This window comes from Neoarius graeffei, chromosome 11 (genome assembly GCF_027579695.1).
Source record: "Neoarius graeffei isolate fNeoGra1 chromosome 11, fNeoGra1.pri, whole genome shotgun sequence".
Classification (NCBI taxonomy): Eukaryota; Metazoa; Chordata; class Actinopteri; order Siluriformes; family Ariidae; genus Neoarius; species Neoarius graeffei.
Window position 1 is genome coordinate 9,602,854 of NC_083579.1, and position 14,415 is coordinate 9,617,268.

Here is a 14,415-nt window from a genome sequence, read left to right on the forward strand (position 1 = left end):
CCATTTTATTTATTAAACACATTGCAATAAGATTTGACATGACAATTTTGATACATTACAAATTTAATTTATGCATAATTTGATTCATATGGTAGACCCATGAAAATATACAGTCTTGTCAGAATTCAGTGTAACAGTGCCTTCTGAAAGTAATGGAACAGGAAGGCCGTTTCTCATATTTTTGCAAAAGAAATTTGGGTTTGAGATCAAAAGATGAACACAATAGATTAAAGTTTCCACTTTCATTTCCTGATATTTACATCTAGATGTGTTAAACAGATTAGTTATTACACACAATTTTTTTTATTTCACAAAATATAATTGATTAAGTCTCCTCACTATTAAGGTTGGTTCCATACTCTAATAGCAATGATTACAAAAACATAAAAGACCCTATTTATCCCCCACTCAATTTTCAAATGGATTCACTCAACAAAGTGAGGAGTAAGGAAACAATTTTTTTCAACACTACTTGATGTGCTTAGACTCTTTACCAGCAACTTTGTTTCATGTAATATTGAAGGAACGTTTCAGACTACTAAGAGCATTTTCTTTTGTGATTTTATTCCATGCACCTGGATACATAGCTGGCTTTGCTTCGTACCTTTCAGCAAATTGCTGATTGAATGTCACCAGCACATACTTCCAGTAATCTGAGGCTTCGATAAACATGTCAGGTGCAATATGCCAGTCTGGGTAGTATTTCTGGTAGTCTTTGTAAGGATGAGGTTGGAAATTTGTTTCATAATTTTGAAAAGTTCGACTGCCATGTACACTAGTTGTACAAATCTCCTCACAAAGGACAAGAGTATTTAAATCTCTGTAGGTGCCAAGTCCTTTTGGTCTATGCACAGCTGCATGGTGTAGCTGATGTTCCTTTCCTCCTGCTTCACATGGTGTTTTGCAAAATGGACACTGCATCCCACAACCAAACACTCTCTTGAACAGCTCATCTTGGGGTTTTACGGACACATTTTTCAGTGTTTTAGTAATATCTGTTGAACCTGAAATCTCTTTTTCTACTTGCTTTTTCAGGTCGTCAATGCATTCATAGAGACTTTTGGTGAATGGAACACAACAGCTTGCGTTCTGAAACAGGACCCTTTCCACTGTGCTCATGGACATTGAGATGACATGGCTCATAGCTTTGTAAAGGTTCTGGATAAAAATTGCGGTTCCTTCTGCATTATTGGGCAAATGAGTCCCATCAGCTTCAAGCTTAGAAGCTTCCATTGCTTGAGTGATCTTTGTAATTACACTGTCCAGCTTCTTCATTTTTAATTGTTGCAAAGATGTGTCTTTGGAGAAGCATTCAATGACATGATTATATATCCACTCTTTGACATAATTCTCATAATGCAAAATGTACTCTGCAAAATCATTGAACTTTGATTTTTCCAGTAGTTCTTTCTGAATGGTGTACTGAAACAAAACTCGCGTGCTGTACTGAGAAGGACTATTCTCCAAAACCACATCAACAATGTCAGGTCCAAGAGACTGGTTGATGTACTCAGTTACTGCTGGCTTGAGACAGAGCTGAGCGAAATCTTGTGCTTTCCTCTGGCACTGATCCCTCTCTTTGTACAAATCAATGAAATCAGAGAGATATTGACTCTTAAATTTCTCCAAATATTTTAATGGATCTTTCTCACGGAGATACTTCCTGTGCATCTCAAGGAATTTCCGGGAAGCAATACCACAAATGTGCAATTTAAGGTCTGTTTCAAATTGGAGACTGATTTTTGAGCCTTCTTTTTTGAGGTGTACATCAATTTCATCAAGCACATCTTTTGTAAATGTACCTTGGTAATCACCTTTGGTTTGTGTAAAATGTTCAATCATCCTAGTGCAACTAGTAATGACATCAACTGCAATAATCTGTAAAGTTTGCATTGTAGTATGGATTTTAAAAAAACCTTTCAGTCTTTCAAAACCTTTTCCCATATTTACATGTTTTTTCTTGACCTTGAAATCTTTTTGGCCATATTCTGTCAAATTCTCAACTTTCTGCAAATCCTCATTGACTTGGCGATTTCCTAAACTTGCTCGCAATTGCTTCAAAACATCAGAAGGAACATCCCTTTCTTTTAGACTTGTGATGTTTGCCACCTCTCTGTTCCACATTGTTTCAAAATCAGCTTCGAGAGTCTCATCAGACACCTTTTCTTTAGAATGTTTGTAATTCTGCAGTAATTTCAGAACTTGTTCCTCAATCATAGCAGCTTGCTTACTCTGTATTTTTTCTACTTTTTCCTTGTTTCTTCTCATTTCAAGTGCAGCATCCACTCTTTTTCTCATTTCATCCTTCATTTCACTCTGCAGAGATTTAATACTGTTAGTAAAATCAATTTTGTACTTTTCCACCAAATGCACATTTTGGTCTTTCCTTTTGTAGTAGTCTTTCAAGTTTTTAGTAATTTCGTTCGTTTGAAGTGTGATCTCTTTCTCTATATTTTGTTTCAGTGGCTCAACAACCTCATCAAAATGGCTGCTGTCAGTGTTAGAGATTTGAACTGATGCATTAGTTAGCAAAGACAAGATCTGTCTTTTAAAAATCCACTCCCATTCTGAAAACTCTTTACAAAGTTTGTCATACACATGGGCCACAAGAACATTTCTGAAACTAAAGATGAAGTTCTCAAATTTCACTGCACGCCATAAGCTACTCATCCAGTGCAGGAACTCTGGGATCTCAGAGGGTTGTGCATCTGTTCTTGCTTTAAGCGCCTCCAAGAGTTTTTTCTTAAAATCAAGAACAGCCACACTGTAGCCTGTATTCACAGGTGCCATTGGTGGTGTGCCATGCCATAGACCTGGTATATACCAGTTATTATTTTCCAAATCATAATCCAAAACATCAGTGAATTTCTTCACATTAGGCTTCTTTTCCATTTCAGCTGCAATCACTGTCATCTCATTTAGTTGGTCCAAGAGTTGTTTTCTGTCTGTTGTGCTTTTTTCATATGCAGATACACCAGCAACATTTTGATGGACAAAGTGGCAGACTGCTTTTTTACCAACTTCCTTCATCCGTAGAAAAGCATGAACTGCTATCTGCAAGATATCTTTCATCTCTGTGGAATTCTCCATTGCTACATTGATGATGGTTACATCACTCAGTCCAATCACAAATGTGGCCAATTCATTGTCATGCTCATAACTGTCTTCCAGTTTTGCCAGTGCTGGTGATTTCAAACCCTCTGTATCAATCAGAAGCACAAAGTCACAACATAACTCCTCCTTCAAATCATTACCCACAGGAAGGAAAATCATGAATGCTCCACGTGTGCATCGTCCACTACTCACTGCAAACTGAACTCCAAACATCGTGTTGAGCAGTGTTGATTTACCAGTACTCTGAACCCCTAACACAGTCAGAACCAGTAAACGACTCTTCTCCCCAACCCTCCTGTGAAGCTCCAAGAGAACATCACTCACCCATTTCTCTGGGATATTTGATGCGTCTCCATCAAGTAGTTCAAGAGGAAACCCAGCCAGAAGCATTTTGGCAGCCAGAATGGGGAGACTTCTTATTTTTCCAGATATTTTAGTTGAACCAAATGAAGCAGTCTCATAGATTTGTCCTATCTCTCTCATGTAATGCTCTATGCCAAGAGAACAATCAAGAAGTTCCTGGTCTAATCGAGTCATGCCATCTCTGTCTTTCTGTTGTTCACACTTTGTGTATTTGTGCCGAAGGTCTGACATGTATTTGCGTGATCGCATGTCTAGTTTTAGTCCCAACCATCTGAGAAAGAAGTTTCGCTCAATGTCATCAGAGGTCGACAATGCCTTTATTAATATGTCCATCGTTTCTGACATTTTATACTGGCTTTGTTTGTTCCGAATTTCATCTTTTTCATTTTGAAGTTGAGCCTTATACTCCTCCAAACTCAATACCCCTGAATGTTGTAATCGGCATTGCTCTTTTTCTATATGAGCCAACCTTTTCCAATTTTCACCTTGCAGTGGGAGCCGTGTCTTTTTATAGTCCACCACTTGACGAACACCAATACTTTTCATTATTTCCTCTGCCGTTTTCTCTGCTGATATACTGGGACTATTTTCACTTTCATCAGTGGCAAGACCTAAGTCTTTGAAGACACTCTTCAAAGAACTGATTTTGCATGTGTGGTCGTGCTCACCTACCAGTTTTTTAATGGCAAAACTGATCATGTTTGAGAAATTTGCCAAATTCATCTTTTGACTTTTTACAATTGTTTGTTCTCTTTCCAACTGCAGAGTATTAACTGCTGTTTTAATAGATGACTTCACATTCTGGCTCATATTTCTCTGAGAGTTGACCACAAGAAAGATTTTGGACTTAATTCCTTGTAAAGAAGCAAGTAGCTTTTGCTCCTTTTCTTCAACACTGTCTAGGAACACAAAGACAGCTGTTGACACCTGAGTAAGGAAACTGAATTGTGTTTCAAATGTGCAAGCATCTCCTCTTAAATTAGCGATAGCCACTGGCTCAGGAAAGACATCAATGCTATTGTTTCCACATGGCAGATTCCAGCATATTTCAACCATCCCATTTGCGATTACTCTTGGAGCAGATCCTCCGATCATTTCTCGATGAGAAAAGAAATCATGGTGCTGCTGTGCCTTGTTGAGCACTTGGTTCAAAACCTGTGACTTGGACAAGGTGCAGTTACTTAACCTCACAAATGATAACAAGGGAATTTTTGCATTAACAACACTGTCTTCAACAAACCCTTTAGACTCTGACATTGAATGGGGTCGCCATTCTTTCAGGATACCTCGAAGAGCCCATAACATAAGAGTGCATTGATTCTGTAGTCCTTGGGGTAACAGAAAAGGTACTGCAAACTGGCACATTGACATTTTAAGTGCAATTTCTTGCTGAAGGAAACTGTCAGCACAGACAAAGAGGGCAGTTTGGAGATCTAGAAGATTTAGACTACCATCACAGTCCTGTTCAGCAAACAAGTCATCTGTTTCATTATTTTCACCAGGCATAGTGAGTAAAGATCTTGAATTTGAATTAGCCATCAGTATCTTGCGTAAGAAAGCCAGTGGTATTGCTTGCAGTGAGTGAACCTCTTCATCAGATACACTGGCACTGTTGATCTCCAGCAAAGACCTCAGAGTTAGTTTGTGTGGGTAGTACTTCTCAAGTCCCAGTGTTTTCAAAAATGAAAGAAGATCATCTGTAAGTTGAGAATTTTTATATCAGTGTTAGTTTCTCTATTGTTTTAGAAAATATGCCCCACACATCAGAAAATAAAAAACTCTCAAACCAGATCTAATTACCTCTGCAGCTTTCCCAAGAAAGCAATGGGAAATGGGATATTATGACCATTGTAGGGAAATCTGGGGGCTTTTTGTTTGTTTGTTTGTTTGTTTGTTTGTTTGTTTATGGAGCTGGTCCCCGGGGGGTCTTCTGAGATTAAAGTCATGAATTTACTTTAAAAAAATTGGATATTCTCAGAGGTTATAAAGTTATAAAATGAACAAGTGAGAATCAGTAATAAATCTTATATAAATACAGATGCAATATAATGCAATAATAATTATACTGATAGTTTCATCAGTTTTGTTTAATTTCTTAACTTCCATGTACCTTATATTCCATATATTCCAAAACTAAATGAAGCTTCTCTACTTTCCTCACATGCATTAGTGTGACAGCTTCAGCATTTACTCACCTTTGCGAGGGCTTGATTTCATCTGTGCTGATCCCAAGCCACAGACTTGCACTAATAGAAAAACATTTACTTTAACACATGTAGAAGCTTCCAGGTGCATCATATGGTTAAAGTGAAGTATTATTAAGGCAAAATATACAACCCCGATTCCAAAAAAGTTGGGACAAAGTACAAATTGTACATAAAAACAGAATGCAATAATTTACAAATCTCAAAAACTGATATTGTATTCACAATAGAACATAGACAACATATCAAATGTCGAAAGTGAGACATTTTGAAATTTCATGCCAAATATTGCCTCATTTGAAATTTCATGACAGCAACACATCTCAAAAAAGTTGGGACAGGGGCAATAAGAGGCTGGAAAAGTTAAAGGTACAAAAAAGGAACAGCTGGAGGACCAAATTGCAACTCATTAGGTCAATTGGCAATAGGTCATTAACATGACTGGGTATAAAAAGAGCATCTTGGAGTGGCAGCAGCTCTCAGAAGTAAAGATGGGAAGAGGATCACCAATCCCCCTAATTCTGCGCCGACAAATAGTGGAGTAATATCAGAAAGGAGTTCAACAGTGTAAAATTGCAAAGATTTTGAACACATCATCATCTACAGTGCATAATATCATCAAAAGATTCAGAGACTCTGGAAGAATCTGTGCGTAAGGGTCAAACCATACTGGGGGCCCATGATCTTCGGGCCCTTAGACAGCACTGCATCACATACAGGCATGCTTCTGTATTGGAAATCACAAAATGGGCTCAGGAGTATTTCCAGAGAACATTATCTGTGAACACAATTCACCGTGCCATCTGCCGTTGCCAGCTAAAACTCTATAGTTCAAAGAAGAAGCCGTATCTAAACATGATCCAGAAGCGCAGACGTCTTCTCTGGGCCAAGGCTCATTTAAAATGGACTGTGGCAAAGTGGAAAACTGTTCTGTGGTCAGACGAATCAAAATTTGAAGTTCTTTATGGAAATCAGGGACGCCATGTCATTCAGACTAAAGAGGAGAAGGATGACCCAAGTTGTTATCAGCACTCAGTTCAGAAGCCTGCATCTCTGATGGTATGGGGTTGCATTAGTGCGTGTGGCATGGGCAGCTTACACATCTGGAAAGACACCATCAATGCTGAAAGGTATATCCAGGTTCTAGAGCAACATATGCTCCCATCCAGATGACGTCTCTTTCAGGGAAGACCTTGCATTTTCCAACATGACAATGCCAAACTACATACTGCATCAATTACAGCATCATGGCTGCGTAGAAGAAGGGTCCAGGTACTGAACTGGCCAGCCTGCAGTCCAGATCTTTCACCCATAGAAAACATTTGGCGCATCATAAAACGGAAGATACAACAAAAAAGACCTAAGACAGTTGAGCAACTAGAATCCTACATTAGACAAGAATGGGTTAACATTCCTATCCCTAAACTTGAGCAACTTGTCTCCTCAGTCCCCAGACGTTTACAGACTGTTGTAAAGAGAAAAGGGGATGTCTCACAGTGATAAATATGGCCTTGTCCCAACTTTTTTGAGATGTGTTGTCATGAAATTTAAAATCACCTAATTTTTCTCTTTAAATGATACATTTTCTCAGTTTAAACATTTGATATGTCATCTATGTTCTATTCTGAATAAAATATGGAATTTTGAAACTTCCACATCATTGCATTCCGTTTTTATTTAAAATTTGTACTTTGTCCCAACTTTTTTGGAATCAGGGTTGTAGTAACATACAGCATATACTGAATCATTTCGCAAGAAAGCAATGGGAAATGGGATATTATGACCATTGTAGGGAAATTCGGGGGCTTTGTTTGTTTGTTTGTTTGTTTGTTTGTTTGTTTGTTTGTTTGTTTGTTTGTTTATGGAGCTGGTCCCCGGGGAGTCTTCTGAGATTAAAGTCATGAATTTACTTTAAAAAAATTGGATATTCTCAGAGGTTATAAAGTTATAAAATGAACAAGTGAGAATCAGTAATAAATTTTATATAAATACAGATGCAATATAATGCAATAATAATTATACTGATAGTTTCATCAGTTTTATGTTATTTCTTAACTTCCATGTACCTTATATTCCATATATTCCAAAACTAAATGAAGCTTCTCTACTTTCCTCACATGCATTAGTGTGACAGCTTCAGCATTTACTCACCTTTGCGAGGGCTTGATTTCATCTGTGCTGATCCCAAGCCACAGACTTCCACTAATAGAAACACATTTACTTTAACACGTAGTAGCTTGCAGGTGCATCATATGGTTAAAGTGAAGTATTATTATGGCAAAATATAGTAACTTACAGCATATACTGAATCACACACAAACATGAATACATTTCTGAAGTAAGATTCAGTACTCAAAAATGCTAGTGTATGAAATGTGTAGCTCATACTTTCTTCTAAGTCATCTGTGTCAGAGGCCATATTTCTTCACCATAAATTTGTTGGTTATTCCAAATCTTGAGAAATACCTGTAGAGAGAAAAATAGAACATGATTTGATGCAATTAATTTTATTTAAAATGTGTAATCATAATACCATGGATGGAGGGCTAAAGCATTACATGATTTAGAAAAGGTGAAAAAGACAAAAGGTGCTTTTTTATTCAGATTCTGCCTGTAGTTCTTCTTAAAAGGCTGAAATCACTCACTCATTCATTCATTCATTTAACTTCATCACTTTATCCTGAACAAGGTCACAATAGATCTAGAGTCCATTTTAGGAAGACTGGACAAGAGGCAGAAATACACCCTGGATGGGTTGCAAGTCCATCACAAGGACACACAGGGAACCTGGAGCTGTGAGGTCATAATGATATGCACTGCGCCATTGTGCTACCAAGGCCACTACTTTCACTGCAAAATCATATTGAACTGAGAGCAAATTATTCATACTGATAACATTTTATTTGGACAGTCCATTCTTACAGTCAACCTACCATCTATAGAATGTCAACATGCTAGTGCAATCACTTTCTTTACCCACACAGAAACACCCTTGTCCACAAGGACTGAAGCCAGGCTCAGTCAGGTATGTTGGTACTATGGGGAAGCCAGTTTCCTTTTGGAAGCTGGGGAACAGGGGACAGTGTCCGGATTACTGACATACCTCAAGCTTCCCTTGACTAAGTAAGAAACTTCGACAAACCATTACATATTCAAAGGGTGTGTCAGCACTTGGTGAACTCTGGGTGCAATCAAACCTAATCCACTAAAGCTTGATATAATATGGGGCACTGGGAAAAGCATGTAAGGTGAAGGTGAGGTTTGTACAATATCCACTTTGGCCCCTCTTAATAAATTTCAGCTGGTGGTTAGCCCTTGCCACAATCATCCATTCATTTTGGGGACTAATTTTCTGGGGTATGGGTGAGGAGGGATTATCTCATCTCATCTCATTATCTCTAGCTGCTTTATCCTTCTACAGGGTCGCAGGCAAGCTGGAGCCTATCCGAGCTGACTACGGGCAAAAGGCAGGGTACACCCTGGACAAGTCGCCAGGTCATCACAGGGCTGACACATAGACAGAGACAACCATTCACACTCACATTCACACCTACAGTCAATTTAGAGTCACCAGTTAACCTAACCTGCATGTCTTTGGACTGTGGGGGAAACCGGAGCACCCGGAGGAAACCCACACGGACACGGGGAGAACATGCAAACTCCACACAGAAAGGCCCTCGCTGGCTACGGGGCTCAAACCCGGACCTTCTTGCTGTGAGGTGACAGCGCTAACCACCACACCACCGTGCCGCCCCGAGGAGGGATTAGTTAAATATTAAAATAGTTTATGGTGGATGAGTTCTGATTAGTGGTTTGAGCCCCTTGTCACAGCAGCAGACACAAGTGCAGGGTAAGACAAATCTATTAGAAAAGCCACCTGCTTCAGGTGTACCCCACTTCTCACCTGAAGTCAGCTGGGACCAGCTTCAGCCCTTGCTGGGATCCTGATGGATAAGTGGTACAGATAATGAATGGATGGATTTGGTTTTGTTGTTGAGCTTTTCTTATGAAGTTTTCTTACCCTGCACTTGCATCCGTGTCTGCTGCTGTACAAGGGGCTCAAGCAACTTATTTAAAGTTCATGCATTGTGAACATGACTCGCTACATGTCAGAACTCATCCACTATCTGTTGCAGAGACAAACAACCTTTCACACATTATGGGCAATTTAGAGTAGTCAGTTGACCTAATCTATCTAATCCAGCCACTGAGGTGCACAAGCCAGTGCATTCTTAGTGCCAGTCCCAAGCCTGGATAAATGGGTGGGTTGCGTCAGGAGGGGCATCCAACATGAAACCCATGCCAAATCAACTATGCAGATGAAAAAGTTGTTGACCTAATCTGCATGTTTTTGGACTGTGGGAGAAAATGAAAGCACTTGAAGGACACCCGCACAGGCAGAACATGTCCATACAGAAAAGTCCCAAATGGCCATGAGGTTCAAACCCAGAACCTTTTTGCTGTGAGACAACAGTGCAAACCACTGCACCACCATGCCATCCCTGAATCCAAATCTTCAGGCAAAGTTGTAAACAGTGAACAGAGTAGGGTCAGGCAATCTGCAAACAACATGAACTAGGCAAAGACTATTAATGTGGAACCAAAAAACAATGAACAAGATCACAAGCCAGATAGACTATGACAATGTAAAATGCTTGATAATGACAAGAATGAAATAATGGGTGTATACTTTGCAGTTTGTGAATGGATGCAAGAGTCCTTATATTGTGTGAGTATGTCATTGTGTCCAGCTGACTGTAATCAGTAATTAAGTGAACCTGAATGTGGGTGATGGGAGTTGGAGTTCTTTGCAGCCACATATGTAGGCTGCATTGTAATATGGATGTGGAGTTCAGTGCTGAATCCGGCATAGACATAACACCCCTGTTTGAGCATGCAAGGGTTCTCCCTTTTTAAATTATAGTATGGGTGCAAGTCCCACTGCATCTTAGATTTCACTGAAGAAAACTGCGAAGATGGACCTTGCGAAATTTAATGTGATTTGGTTCCAATTGAAAAAATTGTCCACGCCTTGGATGAGGTAACACAGGAGAACTTGCATCTGGCTCAAAAGTAACAATCACAGCTGCATTGGTGGCTGGTCAATAGGGGGCACTGGGGCACTGCCCCTTCCAATTATCCAGATTAGGAAGACAACATAATAAACAAATTAATTATGCAAAATTTTTTAGTAAGTCAAAATTGTTTACTCATCCTACTTTACCCTGTATCCCTCTAAATATTGTAACCCATTTTTAAACTGTATTTATTTAAATTTGATGTGAACACTTACACTTCCTGTACACTTCTGACCACCAGGGTGCTGACCAAATGAGTTTGTATGTGGCTACACAAACTTCTGGAAAGCAGATGACTTGAGGCTGCGTTTTAATTGGTGGCTTCAAGATTTGGCCTGGGGCGCAGTGAGTCCCGGACACACCTTTTATTAGCAGCCAATTGGAATTGTTACCAAGTTTTGGGTTGTTGTTTTTTTTTTTTCACGTGATTGGACAGTTTTCTATGGACCTTCATATTTGCGGCTGTCACTCACTGCTGCTCGTTAGACTGTAACTTTCATAAAATCGCAAGTTCAAGTGGACTCACAGAGAAAGAAAATTCTGTTATTTCTTTCCAGAAACATTCTTTTTGCGAAAATGAATGTGATTCGGTTCCAACTGAAAAAATCCACACCTTGGATGAGGTAACACAAGACGAGTCTTGAGTGCAGACAGGTGCAGACATGACAGAAACCCCAGCCCCCACCCCAAGGGTGGAAGTAGCCTGCCTAGCTCACAAACTCGAATCAGAAAGCACACTCCAACAAAATAATTTACCTACATCGTGACATATCATTGATGTGATGTGGAGATGAAGGACAAAAAACCAATCACGCCAATGTCACCATTCTGATTTGGGTTTGTGAAGGCGCCCTGTGCCACCCCCATGGAGATGCAGCCCTGGGCAGCTGCCCATGTTACCCATATACCTAAATCCGCTATGAGAAACAATGCCACAAATAATGTGCTTCATAATCAAAGTTAAAGGCAGTCAAACAAAATATTAGTGTGTGCAACTTATTTTTGTCCAGGCAATGTATGTTGTTTCTGAGTTTGGGTTGTTGTTTTTTTTCAACAAGTGTGCTTGGCTTAAACCTTCTGAACATGGATCCTCACACTACAACTGTAATGTAATTGTCAGTGAAACATGACATTGTTATTCTTAAAGGTAGACCGCATTTCAGATTTTTCAATTGTAGGTCATAAAAAGAATTTTCCCTGACACCCAATTATTTTTGTTTAGTGGACCAAAAAGTACTGAATTCAAATCATAGACTTCCGATTTTATTCGGGTTTTTTTTTCTAATAGAACAATTAATTAATTTAGGGCCACGTGGCTCTAATTCTCTACTATTTTTGCCTGCTTCAACATGACCCAATTCAAGATACTACATCATGCATCACGCGGTGGGCTTTCCCTGTTTGCGCAAGAAATATCAGCAATCAGCAGAGACGGTGGGATGATCAAAGGTAAACTTACACATGCACACATGCACTTCCTCCGTTTGCTTGACTGCACGAACTGGGCAATCTCATGCACATTATTTGCTACAGAATCCCCTTAAATTAGATATGCTCCCAGTCACAGAATTACCTTATATTTTGTGAGCTATTATAGAAATAACCATACAGCATTATGACCAAGTTTCAGAGAGAGATAAATTGTATTGATTTTATTAAATTGAAAGGCAGTCTTCCTTAAAATATGTGAGACTGAAATAAAAAAGCATTTCATCAATCAGTTAATTCACATCAATAATTTCTGATATCGTTTGTCATGCATTTATACAACCCCGATTCCAAAAAAGTTGGGACAAAGTACAAATTGTAAATAAAAACGGAATGCAATAATTTACAAATCTCAAAAACTGATATTGTATTCACAATAGAACATAGACAACATATCAAATGTCGAAAGTGAGACATTTTGAAATTTCATGCCAAATATTGCCTCATTTGAAATTTCATGACAGCAACACATCTCAAAAAAGTTGGGACAGGGGCAATAAGAGGCTGGAAAAGTTAAAGGTACAAAAAAGGAACAGCTGGAGGACCAAACTGCAACTCATTAGGTCAACTGGCAATAGGTCATTAACATGACTGGGTATAAAAAGAGCATCTTGGAGTGGCAGCGGCTCTCAGAAGTAAAGATGGGAAGAGGATCACCAATCCCCCTAATTCTGCGCCGACAAGTAGTGGAGCAATATCAGAAAGGAGTTCGACAGTGTAAAATTGCAAAGAGTTTGAACATATCATCATCTACAGTGCATAATATCATCAAAAGATTCAGAGAATCTAGAAGAATCTCTGTGCGTAAGGGTCAAGGCCAGAAAAGCATACTGGGTGCCCGTGATCTTCGGGCCCTTAGAAGGCACTGCATCACATACAGGCATGCTTCTGTATTGGAAATCACAAAATGGGCTCAGGAATATTTCCAGAGAACATTATCTGTGAACACAATTCACCATGCCATCCGCCGTTGCCAGCTAAAACTCTATAGTTCAAAGAAGAAGCCGTATCTAAACATGATCCAGAAGCGCAGACGTCTTCTCTGGGCCAAGGCTCATTTAAAATGGACTGTGGCAAAGTGGAAAACTCTTCTGTGGTCAGACGAATCAAAATTTGAAGTTCTTTATGGAAATCAGGGACGCCGTGTCATTCGGACTAAAGAGGAGAAGGACGACCCAAGTTGTTATCAGCGCTCAGTTCAGAAGCCTGCATCTCTGATGGTATGGGGTTGCATTAGTGCATGTGGCATGGGCAGCTTACACATCTGGAAAGACACCATCAATGCTGAAAGGTATATCCAGGTTCTAGAGCAACATATGCTCCCATCCAGACGACGTCTCTTTCAGGGAAGACCTTGCATTTTCCAACATGACAATGCCAAACCACATACTGCATCAATTACAACATCATGGCTGCGTAGAAGAAGGGTCCAGGTACTGAACTGGCCAGCCTGCAGTCCAGATCTTTCACCCATAGAAAACATTTGGCGCATCATAAAACGGAAGATACGACAAAAAAGACCTAAGACAGTTGAGCAACTAGAATCCTACATTAGACAAGAATGGGTTAACATTCCTATCCCTAAACTTGAGCAACTTGTCTCCTCAGTCCCCAGACATTTACAGACTGTTGTAAAGAGAAAAGGGGATGTCTCACAGTGGTAAACATGGCCTTGTCCCAACTTTTTTGAGATGTGTTGTTGCCATGAAATTTAAAATCACCTAATTTTTCTCTTTAAATGATACATTTTCTCAGTTTAAACATTTGATATGTCATCTATGTTCTATTCTGAATAAAATATGGAATTTTGAAACTTCCACATCATTGCATTCCGTTTTTATTTACAATTTGTACTTTGTCCCAACTTTTTTGGAATCGGGGTTGTATTTTTCTGATGTAACTGTGAGGACATACTATGAAATCAATGGTTCAGTTTGTGACTCGCATTGCCTCTGCATTGTTGATGTAGGAAAGGTATCTACAAAGTACTTTAAAATCAATCACTGAATTCTTGATTTCAAAATTCACAGCAAAACCCTTACAGAAGAAGTTTAAACTTAAAGTACACGCTCTGTTAAGTTAATCAATATACTGTACACTAAACCTCATGTGTGTTAAGATGTTTTAGCCCTATAATTGATTTAATTTGATGTGTCACTTAATGAACT

General features: G+C 39.2%; 1 protein-coding gene across 1 annotated transcript; it reads right to left on the minus strand.

Annotated features, from left to right (window-relative positions):
* Window positions 1-473: 473 nt before the first annotated feature.
* LOC132893752 (up-regulator of cell proliferation-like) lies at window positions 474-8,100 on the minus strand. Its single transcript, XM_060932882.1, has 3 exons — window positions 8,070-8,100; window positions 5,673-5,723; window positions 474-5,174 (listed from the first exon to the last, which is right to left on the minus strand). The coding sequence occupies exons 1-3, from the start codon at window positions 8,098-8,100 to the stop codon at window positions 508-510; spliced, it is 4,749 nt and encodes a 1,582-aa protein (XP_060788865.1). The 3' UTR covers window positions 474-507.
* Window positions 8,101-14,415: the final 6,315 nt, after the last annotated feature.

Coding starts and splice junctions, on each gene's coding strand:
- LOC132893752 (XM_060932882.1), bottom strand. CDS start 8,100: ATGGCCTCTGACACAGATGACTTAGAAGAAA. Junction 5,724..8,069: donor CACAGATGACTTAGAAGAAA/GTATGAGCTACA, acceptor TTTTTCTATTAG/TGCAAGTCTGTGGCTTGGGA. Junction 5,175..5,672: donor GAAATCAAGCCCTCGCAAAG/GTGAGTAAATGC, acceptor CTCAACTTACAG/ATGATCTTCTTTCATTTTTG.